Source organism: Patiria miniata, unplaced genomic scaffold (assembly GCF_015706575.1).
Source record: "Patiria miniata isolate m_02_andy unplaced genomic scaffold, ASM1570657v1 HiC_scaffold_18, whole genome shotgun sequence".
Taxonomy (NCBI): domain Eukaryota; kingdom Metazoa; phylum Echinodermata; class Asteroidea; order Valvatida; family Asterinidae; genus Patiria; species Patiria miniata.
The window spans coordinates 2,304,323-2,324,036 of record NW_024037056.1 but is presented as its reverse complement, the minus strand read 5'-3'; the positions used below and the strand labels follow the sequence as shown (position 1 = coordinate 2,324,036).

Below are 19,714 nucleotides of genomic sequence, written 5' to 3'. Positions count from 1 at the left end.
CTTACACCCCTATTATACTACTCGAAAATAAGCCACACACAAGGTCAAATCGTGGGACTAAAAAAAATACCAAAAAAAACCCCCAAAATTGACAACCTCTGGGGGGCTCAAGGCCCCCCCCCCCTCCCTCCCCCCTTGGGTGCGCCACTGGTCAACACTTTAACTCGTCTAAATGTAGACCTTGTCCTACTATTTGAGACAAATTAAGTCCTGGATCCGGGGGGGGGAGTAGCTGCAGCTGTCAAGAGTTCATGGTGGCGCCCTTTAACGTCACCGTAAATGCAACCGAAAACTTTTGTCGACAAATGGTGGCGCTGTTTCAGATCTCCACAATTTTCTGGAAGTCTAGAACCCTTTTCAGACCTTGTATTTTACTAATGATAAATGTTTAGAGTGTCAGACTGTACAGTGAAGTCGTACCGAATTTGATGAAAACGATCTGAAGTCCAAGGAAAAAACTGTTTTATTGATTTGTTGATGGTTTGAGGAAGTCTGATTTCATCGATATGAGCGACAAAGCTACGATCGACATAAGTGGCTGTAATAATGGCCTTTGGCTAGTGAAGGTAGTCTTGTAATTGTATTATTTTTGTATTGAGAATTTTTTGATGAACATCCCGACGCGTTTTAATACGCTTGCACAATACAAATTACAATAGTCAATAGGCAGATAGGGCCTACAAAATATCAATCATGTCAATTGACTAATAATGAAAGAGCGCCCTCACTCATTCTTTCCCTCTTCAACTTTCACCCTGCTGCAGTTCTACATTCCTCGTTATTAATCCTTGTTATTCCTCGTAAGATTAATCATCTTACTTCGTGGACATCCATGGGATCAAGCCTGGGAGTGGAGAAACTGTCATAATTAAAGTTAAACACACCAGCCTTACCCGCTCGACCACGAGCACTTGGTCATGTTGGTGGCATTGAGGGTCTATTTGATGTATTTAATGTATTTATTGAAGTAAGACTAATGAATATGAAATAAATTAAATATTCATGAGACATTAAATGTTCATGATGAGGTATCGCAGTGTTTTCGGCTAGTGCGTGGTCATGCGCACTGCAGACTCCCAGACTCAGTATGGCTGCCTTACAGATCGGCTGTCTGAACAATGTTTGCACCCAAAAGAGCTCTAAAAATACATTTTCCTGAGATGTTTTTAGTTTTGCCTTAGCCTAAGGATTTGTCTTCAATGAAATCACAAGGTGAGATGAAAATTGATGCGTTTGGCGAGTGGCGTCCCTATCGGACTTTCTGCTCAATTATCATGACTGACTGTAAGTACAATTTTGGAATCAATTTAATAAAACTTTTTGACGGGCTGCGATTATTTTCTTTTTGATGTTTACCCACAAATGCAGGTCCCGAAATACATTTCAGAACGATGGGAAAAGGCAGACGATTCAGGAGAAATTGGCAAGATCAAAGTGGGACAGTAAGTAGCTGTGGTGTAAGGACTTCCAGTAAAAAAATTGACCTACAATTATTGGGTTAAGTAGCTATAAGCCAATTCAACATCTCGTGTGAGCAAAACATTGTTGGCCAGAAATGTGTGACTCAAAACAAACCAAGCTTCAGGCATGCAACTTTTTCTCGGATCAGCTGATTTCCTCTTTTTTTTACTTCCCATGTGTGCCATTGAAAATAGAAAAACACTGTACAAAGTCTTGGAAAGATTTGAATGGCCTCTTTTTTTTGTAACTTCCAAGTTGCATGCCTGAAGCTTGCTATGTAGCATTGGACTAGGATTGCGTGACATGTTTTATTAAAAAAAAAACATTTTTCATGCGAGTTTGCACATGCGTGAGTGAAAAATCAAATTGTCTTATACACAGAATCACTCGGCCAATTCTAGTCCAAATGTTTCTTAACTGAAGGAAATCCTGGCTTATGTGCGTTCTTTCGTGGTCTTGAGGATTTTCGATTGGTCCAAAGATTCAAAAGATTCCTAGTTGGTCAAGGGATTCAAGGATTCCTAATTGGTCCAACGATTCCTAATTGGGTTCAGCTGCTTTTCTGTCCTGGCATATGTGCCTTCTTTCACGGTCTTGAGGATTTTTGATTGGTCCAAAGATTCAAAAGATTCCTAGTTGGTCCAGGGTTTCAAGGATTCCTAATTGGTCCAATGATTCCTAATTGGGTCCAGCTGCGTTTCTGTTCGCAGGCGATTCGGCAAGCCCGATATCCACTTCTCCATGAAGCGAGACCTGGCCAGTATGAAGCTGAAAGAGGACGATACTGGCATGCCCACGGAGAATAAGTTCCAAGTTCTCAGCGCCTCGGACAGAACTCTGATGGTGTTTTCGGAAGAGGTTGAACATGGTGAGACATCCCCCTCCCCACAGCCCATCAAAAATCCTGCAGAATCCAATAATAGAGTTGTGTCATTTCAAAGATTCTTTATTGTGGAGCACAGGCACTGTGAAGTTGTACAAGACGTGATCCCCCCCCCCCCCCCAAGGCATCGTTTCCCCCCCCCCCCCCCCAAAAAAAGCTTCCCCTAAAAAGGTAACATCCATTTCAGTCTGTTATTTCAGAGTTGCACCAATCGAATTATTCCAAAGAATATTCCAAAGAAAAAGGACTTCAAAAGTTTGACTTCACAACAGGACTGATTCAGCAAAGCATTGACTGTTGTATGGCGTGATAATGACTTGAAAAACAAAACTGTCATTTACGAGAAAATTTTTTTTTTAAAAGTCTCAAATTTTTTCCAGAATTTACTTCACAACTCTTTGGCACCCTCAGCATAAAATTTGATTTGTGTCAAGCGTGAGGCTGGTTATATTTACGAGTTATTGAAAATCACATATTTTTTCCCACTTTATAGAAACGTCAGAACAAGGAGAAGCTTCAAAAGCAGGTAAATGTCTTGTTGAATAACCCAAATTTTTCAAACTGAAAGGAAGTGTTTTTTATATAATTTCTTTTTCTTCTGATACTAACTGTAATGTTGGGCACTGAATTTTCTAGTTTTCATAGACAGTTAAGTAGGGCTGTGCAGATTATGGGATCGGGTTTCCGTAACCAACTTTACAAATAGCATAGTATCTTCTCAGACAATGAAAAAAGAAAGGCTTTCAATGTCATTTGTGGGGAATTTTCAAAATGAAAGCCAGACATGGGAAAACAAAAACATTTCCACGTTTATGACGCTCACAAAAGTTGCAGTTTACAGCTATAAAGCTCACTGTACACACTTGTACAATGTATCTTGCTGTATTGACGCACCAATGTAGTAGTATTATCGGTGCAGACCTTCATGAAACAGCAATTTCCGAGTTTTGAATTTTGGGGTTAGGTTTTTGAACAGGTACCTGGGTACCCGTGTTTTATTTTCAGTTTCAATTGTTGGTCCGTTTGTCTTTTTCCCAGATTTGGCAATCGAAGGCAAAGTGGCATCCAGACTAGAGTGCAGGCCACTGGTCGATGATCGCTACATGGAGATGAAGAGGTTCGTGAATAAACATGAACGTGAATAAACATGAACGAGAATTCCTTTTTGATGTATCATTTGCTTACTCTTAGACAAAAAAACACCAAAGAACAAACAATAAATTTTTTGCAAGTAATTGTTTTCTTTTAATTTTTTTTTTCCCCTTCAAAATTTGAACAAAGAAATTGACTGGAGCGGGGTTTGAACCTGCGACCTCCGGATTGCCATTCTGGTGCTCTACCAACTGAGCTATCCAGCCATTTGATGGCGAATCCTCATTTGTTCAGTATAACTTCATAATGATGACTTCTGGTAATCAGAAATCTCATGAATTTTGCATATTTCATGTTCTTTGAGCAGGAAACACATCGAGAACGCCCAGAAGCCAACCAGAATGACCAAGTTGGAAGACAAAGTGGTGCAGTCTTTTAAGCCCATCATGAACCACACCCACAACGTGAGTGCAGTTATTGCTGCTTTGTGGCATCTTAATTAATCCGAACCAGGTTCTTGTGATGGATCACAAGTTCATCACAAGACCATCACAAGTGCATCACAAGTCAATCACAAGTCCATCACAAGTCCATCACAAGTCCATCACAAGTCCATCACAAGTCCATCACAAGTCCATCACAAGTCCGTCACAAGTCCGTCACAAGTCCATCACAAGTCAATCACAAGACCATCACAAGTCCATCACAAGTCCACAAGACCATCACAAGACCATCACAAGTCAATCACAAGACCATCACAAGTCCATCACAAGTCCATCACAAGTCCATCACAAGTCCATCACAAGTCAATAATCACTCAACTCACAAGCTATTGAAATTCCCTGTTCCTTATGAATTTACCTATGAATTTACTTATGATTTTCTTGTGGTATACTTATGATCCACTACAACTACCTCAAATACGATACTGGTAAGTTTTCAAAAATGGCCGACACACACAATAAACGCAGTGATGTCGTCGGGGCTGAAATTTTCTGTTATTTTACATCCGCAGTAAGTTCATATATTACAGGCAATATTTCGCTTCTAGTCAAAAAAATTTTGGAGGATTTTAAAAGTTATCCAAACGATAACACTTGTTGGAATGACATACAGGGCGCTGCCATTTTCACAATTTTTTTATAGCATAATCGCTCCATGTGTTCCCTTGACCTAATTTTTTTCTTGTCTCGATTAAAAAAGGTTGAATACGACAGACGGAAGAAAGAAGAAGGCAAAAAAGCCAGAATGGATAAGCACAAAGTTCAGGACATTCTCTTTAACGCCTTTGAGAAGCATCAGTACTACGCCTTCAAAGACCTCGTGCGACTCACGCAACAGCCAACGGTAAGTTGGACAAACTCCTTTTCAGGGCTGACATTTTCGTGGAATTGTCCGCTAGATCTGAGTGTTCTCCTTGCATCAACTTCACATATCTTGCATTCATGATGTTTTTGTCTTTATCTATGTGGGAATGGTTTAAAAACCTTATACAGGTTTTACATCATTTGCGTAAATTATAAAATCCATTCTGGTCAGGTTTTTTATATTTTATCAATTTTTTTTTGTATTTTTTTTTCCAGCCCTATCTGAAGGAGATCCTAAAAGAGATCGGCATCTACAACATGCGGGCACCACACAAACAAATGTGGGAGCTCAAGCCGGAGTACAGGCACTACACCGAGGCTGAAGATAAAGAAAGCACTACGTAGTAGTCTGGTGCCTTGCTTGCCTACGAACAATCGTGACTTGCAGAGCTCCGTTTAAAACTTCAACAAGTTGAGGTATTTTGTGGGCCTCCGGAGGATTTTGCGAGGAAATACGTCAACGGCATTCCAAACTTGCTGATTTAGTGGCAGTGATTCCTAAAGAATGCTACATTTTTAAAAGACTGAAATTATCTAGAATTGACCTGTTATTGTGGGCTCCGCGCAAACAAGAGAGGGCGTTTTTGCTACTGTTTTTGCGTACTGATCTGTGCGCATTTTGCGCGAAGTACGCATGGCTTATTTCATTATGAATGTGCACGAAGCAATAGCATCTTCACGTGAGCATCGAGCGTCGTTTGCGATGTGTTCGACTCTCTCTCCCAGTGGTCTCGCCCAACTCTCCCTTTCTTACCGTTGAGGGGGTACTTGCGCACGAAACCCATAATGTTACCGCAGTGCACAAGTGGTACATAAATAGTGCTGTATATTACTTCCTATCTGTGAGCCAAGCTTACACATTTGATGGAAGCTTATGTACATGTATAGAATAGGGCGGCACGGCATAAACTTAGCCGGTAAAAACATCTTTTTCATTGGCACATGCCTTTTCACTGGTTACTGTGTGTTACCATTCAGCACTCCAGATTCCAGAACCATTCAGTTTTAAGTAAATGAGTCTGGGAACCAGATAAGGGGATTTCAGAAGTTCCTGGATGTCGGCACCAAATTGTAGACCGTCTGAAATTTGCTTACAAAACTGGGTGTGCGTGTTTATGGTGTAAATCGAGGACACACACATGCAACATCATCGATGAATTGAGGACAGGAACCAAATGGAGGACGACCTCGATTAGAAAACGTGTACAAAATAAATGAGAGCTGTTGCAAAAAAGTTGGAGTATAAACAAAGGAAAAGGGAAGAGGAACAATAGAAAATCCTCGATTTACACCATAAACAAACCTGTGTGATGCGGCGTGATGCCAACTTTCTACGAACAAACAGTTCTCCTCTGCTGTACATGTATATCTCTTGAAATTTGGATGTTTTAAAAGTGTTGACATAAATTGTTTAACACAGGCCAAAAAAACATCCCAAAGGCGCTTAAATGTTTGGGGTGCTCAGCGGTTGCCTGTCGCCATGACGACACAGGGCACATTGGTCGATAGAAATTGGCCCTTGACTAGTTGCAACATGACACAAGATTATTGATTTATAACAAAAAAAATTTCAAAATCTGAGCGTAGATTTTTATACTGTTGTATATTTAAAAGTCGAAGATAACCTGTAAAATAAAATTTCTGTGTACAGTATTGTACATGCAAAAAAACCCCGAAAACCCAGAGGCTTATTTTCATATTTTCATTGACAGAAGTACAAATGCGTACATTTAAAAACAAGACAAAAATGAAAATTACATAGAAATTGATTGGTTTTAACGATTTTTATTGTTTGTTTTTTTTTCTTTTTTTTTCTTTGGGAGGGAATTTTTTGGGAGGGGGGGTAAATTTTGGGCGGGGTAAAGTGCAAAAGGGAGGGGGGGGCGTCCAATACAAACAGCCTTTGAAGTGGTATACATATACTCTTGAAAATGGTGTGACCATACAAATTTCAACCTTTCGATTGACTTGCCCTACTGCCAGCAGATCTGCTGCAGATAAAACTCATCGGCTACAAACACCCACAGCAGAAATTCTAATCAGGAGTTAGCGTGTTGAGTGATTGGGATTTACACCAGCAACCCGCTCCCGCAAAATGAGTCTTAATGAACATTTTTCACTTGTTTTTCCATGCATTAAGAAAGGGTAAACCGAGTTCCTCATTTTGGTATATCACTCGATTCGACATCCTGACAAAATAATGAGACAAACTAAGCTGCAAAATATCGACAATTTCTATTAATATCGATTGTGAAAGATTTCTTAAAGGGTTTGTGAACTCGAAACTGGTTCTGGTGATTTAAGACTCATTTTGTTGGATTGAGCTGCAATCGCAGTTCGGGGGGAGGGGGGGGGGTAGCTATGAGCCATTAACACCAACCACTGGGCCGCCATAAATTCTCAGCCAAGATCGCTGATAACACGGTTGGATATCTCTTCTGCTTTCGAGTTCAAATTTACCGAGGGTTCATTTTCACAGAGCTCTTGAGCGCTTCACAGATAATCAGGGATAGATTTACTGGTAGCTGTCGTTTGTCTCGGAGCCTGTGGTCATAATATTCTTCCTTTTTCCTTCTCAAATTGAAGGCATATAGGATCATTTGCATTTATCCCAACAGTAAACCAAACTGAATTATTATCAAAAATCTTACTTGGATTAAAGATCGTACTGATACTAAACACCCTGTGAAATTCTTCCGTCTGGCTTGCTGTCATTTAGAAGACATCAAGAATGTAGGTGATTTCTAATGGTCAGTCAACTGCTCTTTGGAAATATGTGCTATGGACGAAATCATGTTTCCTGATCAAAAGTTTGTGCATGGTTTTTCACTGTTTTCTCAAAACGTTACTGTAATATCCACTGAGCTATCCACTGAGCTGAGACTACAGCAGGTTAGGTTTTGAACATTCGTCTTTGGATTTGGAGTGGTTTTATAATTTGAAATGAACAGAATGCATGAAATGCAGATGATCTATATGCCTTTCAGTATACATCTGCTTTGGGAATAAGCTAATTTTTTTAACCCTCCTGCTGTCTGAACAGTCACAGACAGTCAAAAATCAATCCTCTTCCCCTGCCATGCCTTTACACAGGCTAGTCACCAACAGTCGGATCATATTTCAAGCAAGCAATGTTACTAGTCAAATTCAGTCAACAGACAAAAGCAGACATGTGGTGGGCACAGCTGGCTTATCAATCACCTACAATCAAAGCATAGCCTAGGTGCCAATAAAAGAAAAAGAAATAAGTCGCATTAGTAACTCATTGTCAATTCTATCAATAAATGGATGAAGATATCATGAATCAGTTGATCAATAATCAGTGAAAATATGTCAATTACTTTGTGATTCCGCCAAATAACAAAGCAACCAACCAACCAAAAGAATTAGTCAAAAACTCAAAACCACAAACGATCAACTTCATTTCGTTAATTTCCATTGTATAAAAAAAATGTCATTTTGAAAAGTACATTTTCCCAGACACAATTATACATTGTAAAGAAAAGCGAAACTACCTCAAAAGAATTCATCTGAACATCAATAACATGACATACAAATGCCACATCCTATTCACTTTAAGCATTATAACACGTCTGAGAGCATTCAATCAATTGCGGTATTTTCATTCTTCGGGCGAGCTGGCAAGTCTATTTAAATACTGCAGGGTTTTTCATGCCTTGGCCGAACAAGTAACTTGAAACCCGTCGAATTATCTCCCGAGTTATTCCGTCCCAATTTCACACGCATCTGTCCCCGATTATTCATACATGTCGCACCGCCGTCTATACAGTGCGTGCAAAACACATACCGCTATTTTATTGAGGCTTGTTAGTTGTATGTATGTGTGTCCGTGTGAATTGTGAACAGGCCGTGTAAAAAAAAAAAATTCTCCAAGCCAGATGGCCTTAGGACATTTCAGATTCCAGTAAAATGTCAAGATTTTTTTTCCTTGTTCTTTAAAGCGTTTAAGAATTAGGTTAAAGTATCAGAGGTTTGGCATTTTTGTGTTGAGGATTTAAGGATTTGTGCTCGAGGTTTTATGGGCGAGACGACATGCAAAGGGCCTCGTTAAAGATGCTGTTGTGGGTTTTGTAATGTTCCATGAGTGACATTAAATGCTTTTTGGGCTAACACGTCACATGGATGTGATTGTCTTATCATTTCTATACTTTTTCAATCATAATTAACTAGCGATTTGACTTGTGATTGACTTGTGATCGAATTGTTATTGACTCATAATTTGACTTGTGATTAACTTGTGATTTGACTAATGATCTGACTTGTGATTGACTAATGATTTGACTAATGATTGAATTGTGATTTGATTTGATTGAGTTCGGATTGACTTGTGTTAGACTTGTGATTGACTAATGATTTGACTAATGATTGACTGGTGATTGGACTTATGATTGACATGATTTGACGCATGATTGACTTGTGGTTGTCTAGTGATTTTACTAATAATTGACTTGTGATTTGACTTGTGATTGACTAGTGTTTTGACTTGTGATTTGACTTGTTGATTGAATTGTGGTTAGACTTTTGATTGACTAGTGATTTGAATTGTGGTTTACTAGTGATTTGACTTGTGATTGACTTGTTGACTAGTGATTTGACTTATGATGGACTTGTGGTTAACTGGTGATTTGACTAATGATGGACTTGTGATTGACTGATGATTTAACTAATGATTGACTTGTGATTGACTAGTGATTTGACTTGCTATTGACTCAATGACAACTCTTAATAAAAATTAAAACTTTGAAGTAAAAATGTGAGACACATCACTTCAAATACACTTGAAATAAGTCCCGGACATATTTAATAAATACACACCAGCACAACGCGAGAAAAATAAGACACAAATAGAAATAATTTCTCTAAACAATAAATTTTGGCAATTCTCAATTTATTCATTTAATATGTCATCATTTCATGCATGGCACAATTAACATATCATTGCTAAAAAAAAATGGCAAGGATTACAATTAACAAAAAAAAGTAATTTATGTAAAAAATCCTACTGCACCAAAGGAATTGGCCAATTCAGGTATTCCAGAAAAAGAAATCTGAAACATTTCGAGAATGTCTTCAATTATGATGGATGGTCGAGTCAGGTGACCCACTTTGACACATCCTAAGATTGTGCGTGCAGTGCACATTATGGTGCGATATACCAGTAGATGCATTTGCTATGGACATTTCTGTGAAGTTCTTTCATTTATGTAAGAAGGTACATCTTTCGACTAGAAAATGTCTTAGAAAATGTTCTTTTTGGGGGTAACTATTAAAAGCCCACTTGTTCTAATGAAAAGAAAATTAATCTCTTATTAATGATTCGCAATTCGCTTTTTAGATTTGTAATCCTTATTACAGATTGTTGAATTAGTTATGACAGTCTGCAAATCCAAAATTGAAAATTGTGAATCCCTAATACTGGATTATAATTTTTTTGATTGCAAAAACCTACATTTGAATAACAAAAATTAAATTTTATTTCATTCTTTCTCTCTTTAGCTTATATCGCCAACTGTATTTTCCCAAACAATGGGATTTTTTTGAAATATTTCAACTATAAATTTTGATGATTGCACTTTTAAACATTTCTCAACAATTCAACGTAAATCAATGGCTTTTATGCAGCAAAAATGCACATATGCTCAATTGAAAATATGTAAGTTAATAAAAAGGTAAACAATGAACACTTTTAACTTCATTTATAAACAAGAATACTTCTCGGTTAAAAAAAAATTTGCAAGTCAATGAATTTCACATGACAATGAGACATTTCTAAAACTGATAAAAATCTTTCTATAATTTTTTTTTTAAATACTGGCACCATGAGGACAAATGTGACCAGGAGAGAAACTACTACATTTTTTCCTGGTCATATATAAACGGCCTTCTGGTAAGCCATTCACATTTTTTTAAAGCAATTTTTTTTGGCAACAATACTGAACAATCAATTAAGCAAACTACACGTAACTCAATTATATTTATCTTTTTCAAAAATTTGAATACAACATCAAAACTATTGTTTTTAAAGATTTCAGATGCACATTTTAAGTTTCTTATCTAAACAAGACAACAGGAGGATCATATTTTTTTTGCATAGCACAATACCCAAATTTACAGCATTTCTGTGAAATATCACAATATTAAATCAACTGCACAACAGTACAACAAAGATAATACCTTTAAAGCGTAAAAATTGATTAGTTTTTTAAAACGTACAACACATGCGTCTGCGTTTTGGCCAAATGGACTTGATTTAAATTGAACAATAGTCTAATAGGCTCTGTGTGCCAACAAAAGAGGGCGCATTTTTACCACTTTTGAGAGCCCCATGGACGGAACACACAGTGTGCGCGTACTGTACTAAACCGATTCGCGCACAAAGTACGCATGACTTCCTGAAGGTTCCAAAGCTAGAATGTATTAGCCACAGCATCTTCGCGTGAGCGGCGGCGCGCGAATACGTGCGAATTTAACTTGCAATGGTCTCCCAGACTAATCCCCGCCCCCAATAACTTTGGATCAATCAAATACACAGTGGATGGACCGTGAACCAGTCAAGGTCTCCCCAACTCTCCTTTTCTGGCCGTTGAAGTACTTGTGCACGGACCCCATAGTCTAACAAAACAAAACGTAAAACTGACTTTTTGTTTAAATACTGAATCGAATGTGGTTTGTCACGAATGCAAAGTTTTAATTTTGCATGCATTTTTTTAAGCAGTTTCCTTTGACATCCCTGTAATTTCATTAACGTAAAATAAATAATAATTACACAACAGGAGGCTTGAACTATTCTCTAACAACAGAAATACTGCATATTTTTTTTACTGCCCACTGAAATAAGCTGCTATCTACGAAATACTGATGGTACAAAATAAAAACTTGCTTCTTGAAAGCCCACACTTATCAATCGGTTTAAGAAAACTAGATCGTAAAAAAATTGCAGTTACATGTACATCGCAAATTATGCAAATTGTATAAAATTCAGCACACTGTTCAAATTCATTTCAGAATTTGATTTGACCATTTCATATAAAATTCAATTTCCACAAATTAAAATCGGACGGTTTTTTTTTTTCACTTTAATCAAAAAAATCAAACTACAACTGAATTTCTTCAAAAAGGAAATGATTAGAATGGATATGGGATTGAAATATTCAGTCATCCTTTACAAAAAAAGAAAATCCATGTATACATGTTTTTAACAAACTGATGTGCGCAAATATTCAGCCAACCTTTGAAAAAAAAAACCCTCCATGTATACAACTATACATTTTTTAGACAAATTGGTGTGTGCAAATCCCGAGCATATCATGTGTTTTTCTTGTTGGTGGCACGTTAATTACAGATCTGCGTTTCAAATTCAAACAAATGTGCCCATAACGCACACTGAGTCATGTACATGTAGCAGCAACAGAAGATTCAGAGGAAGCAATGTTAAAAATGTCAGCCACGAAATGCCGACATGTTCTGTTTACACAAGTGTAAATAAAATTCTGTCAATCAGGCCTATAGACCATGAATACAAGAATGCAACTTGAATTTTTTTTTTTGAGAGCAGCAATAACAGAATTTACACCCCAAAACCGAATATGATATACTATGTATTTTCAAATTTTTAAACAAATTTCTTTGACAATTGTGACCTGTTCTGTCAAAATCAGACTTTTCTGGGCATAAGGTCGAAAATGATATTTTTACATATTGTTAACATATGTTCTTTTTCCTTTTAATAGGTGGTTTAATTTTTGAAACCGGTCATTCCTGGGCAGAGTTACATGTATGCTATTTTGAAGTTCATTGTGTCGAAAAGTATAAAACAGAGAAAATGGCCACGAACGTCACAAAACAGTTATTTCTTTAACTGACATACCTTATCAAAATCATCAAAAATATGTAGAGTTCAATTAGGGTTTCAAACTTTTATAATATATTTTAGACATGTTCAGGATTACAAATATGCAAACATTTGAAAATTGATAAAAATCACCCCCACAGCGTTTTTTTGGCCCTATCTCAATTTCAACCTCTGCCCAGAAGCGTCTGCTTTTGACAGAACAGGTCACAATTTTTAATTTTTTTGAATTTTGTTCAAAAAATTTGGGGGGAGTGGGGGGGGGGGTAGTTGCATACTTCAAGCCTGCAAGCCAGCAGGATATATGTCAAGTTCACGGTGCACGGGAATCCTGGTGCGTTTCTTTCCGGAATCAAATTCCACAAATTTTCTATGACCAAATATGAAAGTTCCGGTAATTTCCCATGGAATTTTTTGTTTAGGCTAGACACCGAACATGCCCCCATCCATCAACTAAGGCAGTAGGGGAAACGCACATGGAGTTATGAACATGCACCTTATTTAAAAAAAAAAAAAAATGAAAATGAATAAAACTGTTGCAAACTGCTTACTGATTGGATTATTCTGAAATATACAAAAATTGCAATACTTAAATTGTAGAGGGTCTAACTGCCTAATGTTTTGGTCATGGAAGGACATTTCTGAAAGGAAACCAAAATTGCTGAAAAATTTCAACTTCTGATATTTTGGCAGTCTTATTTTATGATTATACTTATTTTCTCATTTTTTTTTTTAGAGGGGGGGGGACAAAAATTGCCCAAGGTTTCTGCAAAAGCCATAACCATTAATTTGTTGTTTTATCGTTCGTCCCTGATGTGAGGAATTGCTACAAGCACATCAGGCATGCTTGATCGCCATCATCAAACTGAATTGTGCACCCCAATACACACGGGCACATCTGGGTTCCTTACAGAGCGATTAATAAGAAAGTAATCGTTTTCCCTTTCAAGATGGAAAAACAAACGGAACAAGAAACAGCTGCTGGAGTGAACACTTGGAAGCAAATTCTGGCATGCATACGTTTGCTACGCAACTCATATTTAAATGCAAGACTTATTGGGATCGCATTTTGGTTTCCTGTTTTTTTGTCACTGGTATTACCAAATGTATATATTTCAATTTGAACAAAACAATTCCTTTTTTCCTTCAATTCCTGCTTTGCTCAGGCAACCAACGCATCAATTTTCCAGAAAATTTATATCAAATTTTATCAGGAAAATATGTCACAGCTTTAAAATGGGATACCGATACTGTTGCATAAGTTAAACGCTTAAAATGGCTCTGTGGTTAAAACGAATTTAAAACTGACATAAATAAATGGGATTAAGAACTTCTGGACCTTTTTTTCAACAATACTATTAAAAGGTGGATTCCGTATTCAACATGTAGAGCCCCTATCTGTGAAGATGAGTCAAATAATAATATAATGGATGTTTTAACGACCGACTTTATTGTGACAATGAGCCCATGTAAAGCAATATTTGATGGGCTGTGAATACCTCATTCCATCAACGGTTGGTAATGCTTGGATTTTGGGCGGAATTAAGGGAAGACCGGGTAAATTATCCTGATAATACCACCGAATGAGCCAAAACGCTTTGTGCAGAGTGAATCGAGACGTACATGTGTTGAATCGTTCCGGATTCCAAATCTGGCATGTCAATCAGTTTCGATTATGGCCTGGTTTTACCGCATATCAAATAATGCAACAACAATTGCAACAACACAAACAGTCTGGATAAAATACTTAAAAAAATCGTTCAAGCCTCGTTTGGTATTTGTGTGCATAACATGCATAACACAAAATAATCAACACATGTACATAAGTATGTATGTTGAACATATATAATGTACATTATACATACATGCATTAAATTAAATAATACTTTCAACAATTTCTAGACTATAAAATGTACATAACTGATTACAAATAGATTTCTGTGAAAATTAGTATTCTTTTAAATCATTTCAAACACATTTCTGTGAACACTTTTAGGCGCTTGTTTATAAACTAAGATAAAAAATTTGGGTGAGATAAATAGGACTTGTGCCAACAAAGGAAGAACCGACAACACGAAGGGCGCCCCCTAGAGGGCACTCATCACATGCCGCTTTTCGTCAGGTACTCGCCCAGCTTCATGGTGGCGCTGTTCACGTCGCCGGCTTGGGCAGCCTCGCTCGCGATGACGATCAGAAGGGCTGGACGGCCGAAGACGAAAGAGACGAGAAAAGCCCAATCAATTAATGAATCAATGATACCAATGATAAAAATCAGTTCAAGTCAAGAGGAAACGGGTTTTTTTTTTAATCAATTACCAGTAACTAACGTGTACATGACCTTGAGTTGATTGTCTAAGGACTTTCAGTTTGGGGTTTGAACTCAATCATTGTCCGTAGGCAGGATACTTTACTGCAATTGCTTTCCCAAAACTCACATACTGCTTTTTGTAGGTTTACATTCGACCCTTTGAACTCTTCCATTAAATTAGGTTGAGGTACAGTGTAATAAAAACAAAAAGTCCTCTGTAAAGTCACATTGTCTTTAAAGGCTACTTAAGGTGACAGCTACACAAAGAAGGGGCAGAAAAGCTATTAAGAAAACGAAAAACTCCTCTCAAAGTAGAACTGCATGTATAGGCCTAATGGATGTTACATTCGAACTGGGATGTACGAACTGGGCCATTTTACAAACGCCAAACTAGCAAGCATGGACAAAAATATGTTTTTTATTGTGCAGTCCACGATGTAATTCAGCTGTGAACTCCTGGCAACTGTCTGACAAACAGTCCAACCCTCGAGCCAATATTATGACAAGTCTGTGTACAGTGGGACTGGGCTATGTGCACTCCGCATATTTTGGCCCGGTATGATAGCCAGGCTAGTCCAGGGCTACCCTGCGGGCTCGAGCCAGCACGGTGTCCAGTTGCTAAGTAGGTTAAATGACATTAACGAGATCCGCGTATCTAGTGTAGAGGAAATTCACATTGACATATCGCTGTACATTAGACAGCTACTAGACACACTACACTACATATTGAGACTGCATGTGCAAGACACACATACAATGTACATGGTATTGAACTTGAATGTTATTTTTATTATTTAATTGGTGTACATGTGTACTTGGACCACTTCAGCTACAGCACTGAAATAAGGGCGTCAATATCAATAAAATGATCAATTTAACCAAATGTAATTGTCCTGCTACATGTGTAAAGGGTCATTCTATGCATTAAGGGTCCAAAGTGTGACATAATCTGTCCCTGTTACCTTGGTACTTTGTAATTTGCCATGTAAGTATCATTAATTAAGAATGACTTTAGCAATTTTATTTGTTGAACAGGTACGGTTGTTCGCTATTTGAATTCACTCTTGGAGGGCGACTGCATTAACCCTAACTCCCTAGCATAATTTACTAGGAACCATACCCATCCTGGCAAATTCCAACACCCACATGGGAAATCGTACACACACACTGTTGGACTTAGTTTCTGGAGGTATGCCAAACCCAATGTGAAAAACCAGTTTAGGGGTACTGTACCTATCCTAACAGATTTCAACAAAACCTGCTGTTGGGCTTTGGTGGGTTGAGTCTGGTTAGGGTTAAGGAATGCATCAATAATTTTTAAATGTCAGATGTAACAGGGACAGGAAAAAAAGTGGGGGAAAATGTATAGAATGACCTATAAATAAATTATGTTTTCATTTATTTAAGACAGTTAATCATGTAGGCCTACTTTTTAATTTCTCAATGGTTTCTTGTACGTCTATTAGAACTTCATACTTTTTCTTGTACTTCAGCTCGAAAGTTACTTACTATTTCACACTTGACATTTTTTGTTACTTTAGAGTAAAATCCTCCATCTACCTCCATGTAAAAATCGCATACAGCCGCAATGCTCCAAAATCATCCGTTATTTCTTGAATGTGGTCCTTGGAGGGGTGACCACTGCCTCAATCCTGCAAAATCCTCCGGCAATCACTGTCAATATAATGATGCACAGCCAGTGACATCCTGGAGCAGCGCGGAGGATTTCTAGTACAATCTAGGCCTAAATTTACGTACAGCTGAGCATAAACAAAGCAAGGTCCGGCCCACGACCTTGACACAGTGCATCCTCCAAAATCAGCCACACATTTTTGCCATATATAGCCTCAATCCTGCAAAATCCTCCATTTTGCGAAGAGGATTTAGGAAGCTTACAGTTAATGAACTCCTGAGCTATGACCTCACCTGTTTTAGACTTGTAAATGCATAGAGACCCTATTCCCTTCTTCTTGCCGTACACCGTCGTGTCGTCGTTCCGCAGGTACATGAATTTCATTGGTCCTAACTTGATGCCGGTGGCGCCTAGGGGATTCTGTGCTTGCGTGAAGGCTGATACAATTGTTTTAATCTCACCAGCACTGGCCTGAAAAAAAGGTAAAAGACTCTCATTAAATGGTGATGATTTTACACAATACCACAAATATAAAACCAACGTGTGTATCTTCCTATAACACCTTTGATAAAAATGTCTGACAGTATTAAACCTTTGCTTAGTTGGCCAAGTGCAAAAATAAACTAGTTTCTCATCTCTGTCCGATTGCTCTTACCCACCCGCCTCCTTTTTCCTTGTTTTTAATCACAGATTTGCTATCGGTATGTATACATCTTGTCATTTTGTTTGTGCCACTTCAGCTATTGTGTACAAAGTATATGGAGAGTCAAGAACATTTTCAAACTAGGGGCCTACATTATTGTATTTCCTTAACAATAGGCCTAGCCTAGTACAACACATTTATTTTATTTTTTTATCAAAATTGCAAATGTTTCTCAGTTCCAGTTTCATATCTGTTCAACATTTTTGCAAGGCGTATGTGATAAAAAAATGGCGTCAGGAAGCAATATTCCTTCCACATTTCTTTACTTTACTGCTACAAACAATTTAATATTCAAACCCCCTCACTGCCTCAGCCCCACCCCCCAAAAAAAATTACGAAACCTGCAAAACCAGTCAAAAAATTTGTTTTAAAATTAATTATTCAAAAATTAAGGAAAGAATGTTGCAACCTGATGCTGCTTTTTTCTCAAAAATGATGAAAAGGCTTGATGAATCTGGGACTGAGAAATATTTCCAATTTTGGTAGGAAAACTTACAAAAATTGTCTTGACTCTCCATAGACTTTGTAGGCCTACCAACCATTGATATAGCGTAAGGTTGCAACATTCTTTCCAAAATGAATTGTTCACATTATTCAAACCCCCTAAGCCCCGCCCCCCCCCAAAAAAAATCACGAAATCTGCAAAACCATTATTATTAACCAGTCAAAAATTGTTTAAAAGTTAATCAAATTGTTTAGCGCTCCTCACAAAATTGATTTTAGGCCTACAACTACTCAAGTTTAGGCTAAACCACCATGACCACTTGCGCACCACTCAAAACTTTTTTACCGCCAAAAAAATTCTTTTCACGAATAAGATGCAGTGGACTTACCGCTATCGACCACTTCTTGTTGGTTGACATCCACGGGTTGCCGTCGGCTAGTCCAAAAATCCCGGCGTGCGTGAGTTGACTCGGTCCCTTCTCGCCACGCTTCTGGATTTCTGCCACGTAGTAGCTATCCAGGGAATCCTTGTATGCATCCCAAGACATTGTTCTCCCCTTTTCAATTCAAATATTCCTGCAAAAAAATGACAGTAGTCCAATCAACTCGACCGCCAAACCCTTTTTCTGGCCGGCAATTTTTGACCGCATGCAAAATTGAATTTTTACGAATGGCGCGGTACATGTCTGGTATCGGCCGCGGTAGCATGTAAAGAAAGCTAACATCGTCTGGTTTCGAACTGTAATAATGTGACGAGATGTATCAAAATCGCGCCTGCAGACGACTTTTGGAACGCCCCCTGCCGGCAGGACATTTTCCCTCTTTTTTGAGAGAGAAAATTCTGGAAAGCATATGTTTGTAATCTCTATTCAGCTTTTTAAAAAATAATAAATGGGAAAAAAACGTTCATTTTGTTACAAAAATGTTTTGACACATCTGGGAGGAAAAATGGCCTATAATGGACAATTGGGGGTGGAGTCAGTTGTGGTTGTGGGAAGGGGGTAATTTACATAAATGTAGGATAGGGGGCGAGGTTAAATATAGAAGGTGGATACTTAAAAAAAAACTGAGGTAAAATTTTGATCCTAGTCAAACTATTTTGCTCAAACAATTTAAAGGTAGAGTACATCATTGTGTCACTTGTGAATTTTTGTTCGTTTGAAGCAACAAAAGTGGCCAAAATCTAAAGAAGGGTGCTTAACAAACCTGATGAAGTTTTAGCTCAGTGAATGCTGTATATTCCGAGAAAAACAACATTCTAGGATCTCGATTTCAATTCAAACGTTGCAGTCATGTTTTGAATAGCGTCCGATGTCAAGCACTGACGAATAACAGCAACTGTGCGTGCATGTGTGTCTCAACGCCTGCACGCACCAATTCGTGAATTAATAAACCGAATAACTAATGGAAATTTCCAAAAATATGTCTTTAGACACATCGTTGGAAATTGCTTTCTTGCAGTTTTCTTCAAAACGACAGCACGCCAGAAAGAATAATTTCACAGGGAGTTTAGTGCCATTACTATCTTCAAACCAAGTATGCTTTTCAACAATAAATTTGTCAGTTACTTTTTGGATAGCTGCAAATGATATACTCTATCTTTAAATATAAAATGTACAAATTATGTATTTTTCGGAACAAATTTCTGACAGTACAACTATCATATCATATATCGCCAATCTCCCGTTTATTTTTTGTATTCATTATACAAGTAGCTGTGCACAATATAATGCCAGTTATACCATACACAAATAATGTGATACTTTTCATAAAAAAATCACCTTACAGCAGCAAATTCAGTTCTTCACAAAAAAATATTGTATGAGTCATAAAAATCAGCAAAATCAATTACAAAGATTACAAAAATGTTAATTAAAACAAAAATTGGATGAGGTTTTTCCTCTTTTACAAAAGTTTACACAAGAAACCAGATTTGTGTGAGGAAAAAAAAAG

At 37.7% G+C, this 19,714-nt stretch overlaps 2 protein-coding genes and 1 non-coding gene across 3 annotated transcripts; 1 reads left to right on the top strand and 2 right to left on the bottom strand.

Annotated features, from left to right (window-relative positions):
* Positions 1-378: 378 nt before the first annotated feature.
* LOC119724172 (general transcription factor IIF subunit 2-like) lies at positions 379-5,188 on the top strand. The gene is made up of 8 exons (XM_038195109.1): positions 379-566; positions 1,369-1,442; positions 2,172-2,329; positions 2,838-2,870; positions 3,383-3,461; positions 3,804-3,900; positions 4,640-4,783; positions 5,020-5,188. Exons 1-8 carry the CDS (start codon positions 507-509, stop codon positions 5,146-5,148), a joined length of 774 nt encoding a protein of 257 aa, XP_038051037.1. The 5' UTR covers positions 379-506; the 3' UTR covers positions 5,149-5,188.
* On the bottom strand, positions 3,630-3,702 carry Trnaa-ggc. Its single transcript has one exon. It is a non-coding gene; the product is annotated as a tRNA-Ala (tRNA).
* Positions 5,189-13,396: 8,208 nt separating the features above from the next.
* LOC119724171 (profilin-1A-like) lies at positions 13,397-18,454 on the bottom strand. Its single transcript, XM_038195108.1, has 3 exons — positions 18,151-18,454; positions 16,908-17,085; positions 13,397-14,872 (listed from the first exon to the last, which is right to left on the bottom strand). Exons 1-3 carry the CDS (start codon positions 18,307-18,309, stop codon positions 14,775-14,777), a joined length of 435 nt encoding a protein of 144 aa, XP_038051036.1. The 5' UTR covers positions 18,310-18,454; the 3' UTR covers positions 13,397-14,774.
* Positions 18,455-19,714: the final 1,260 nt, after the last annotated feature.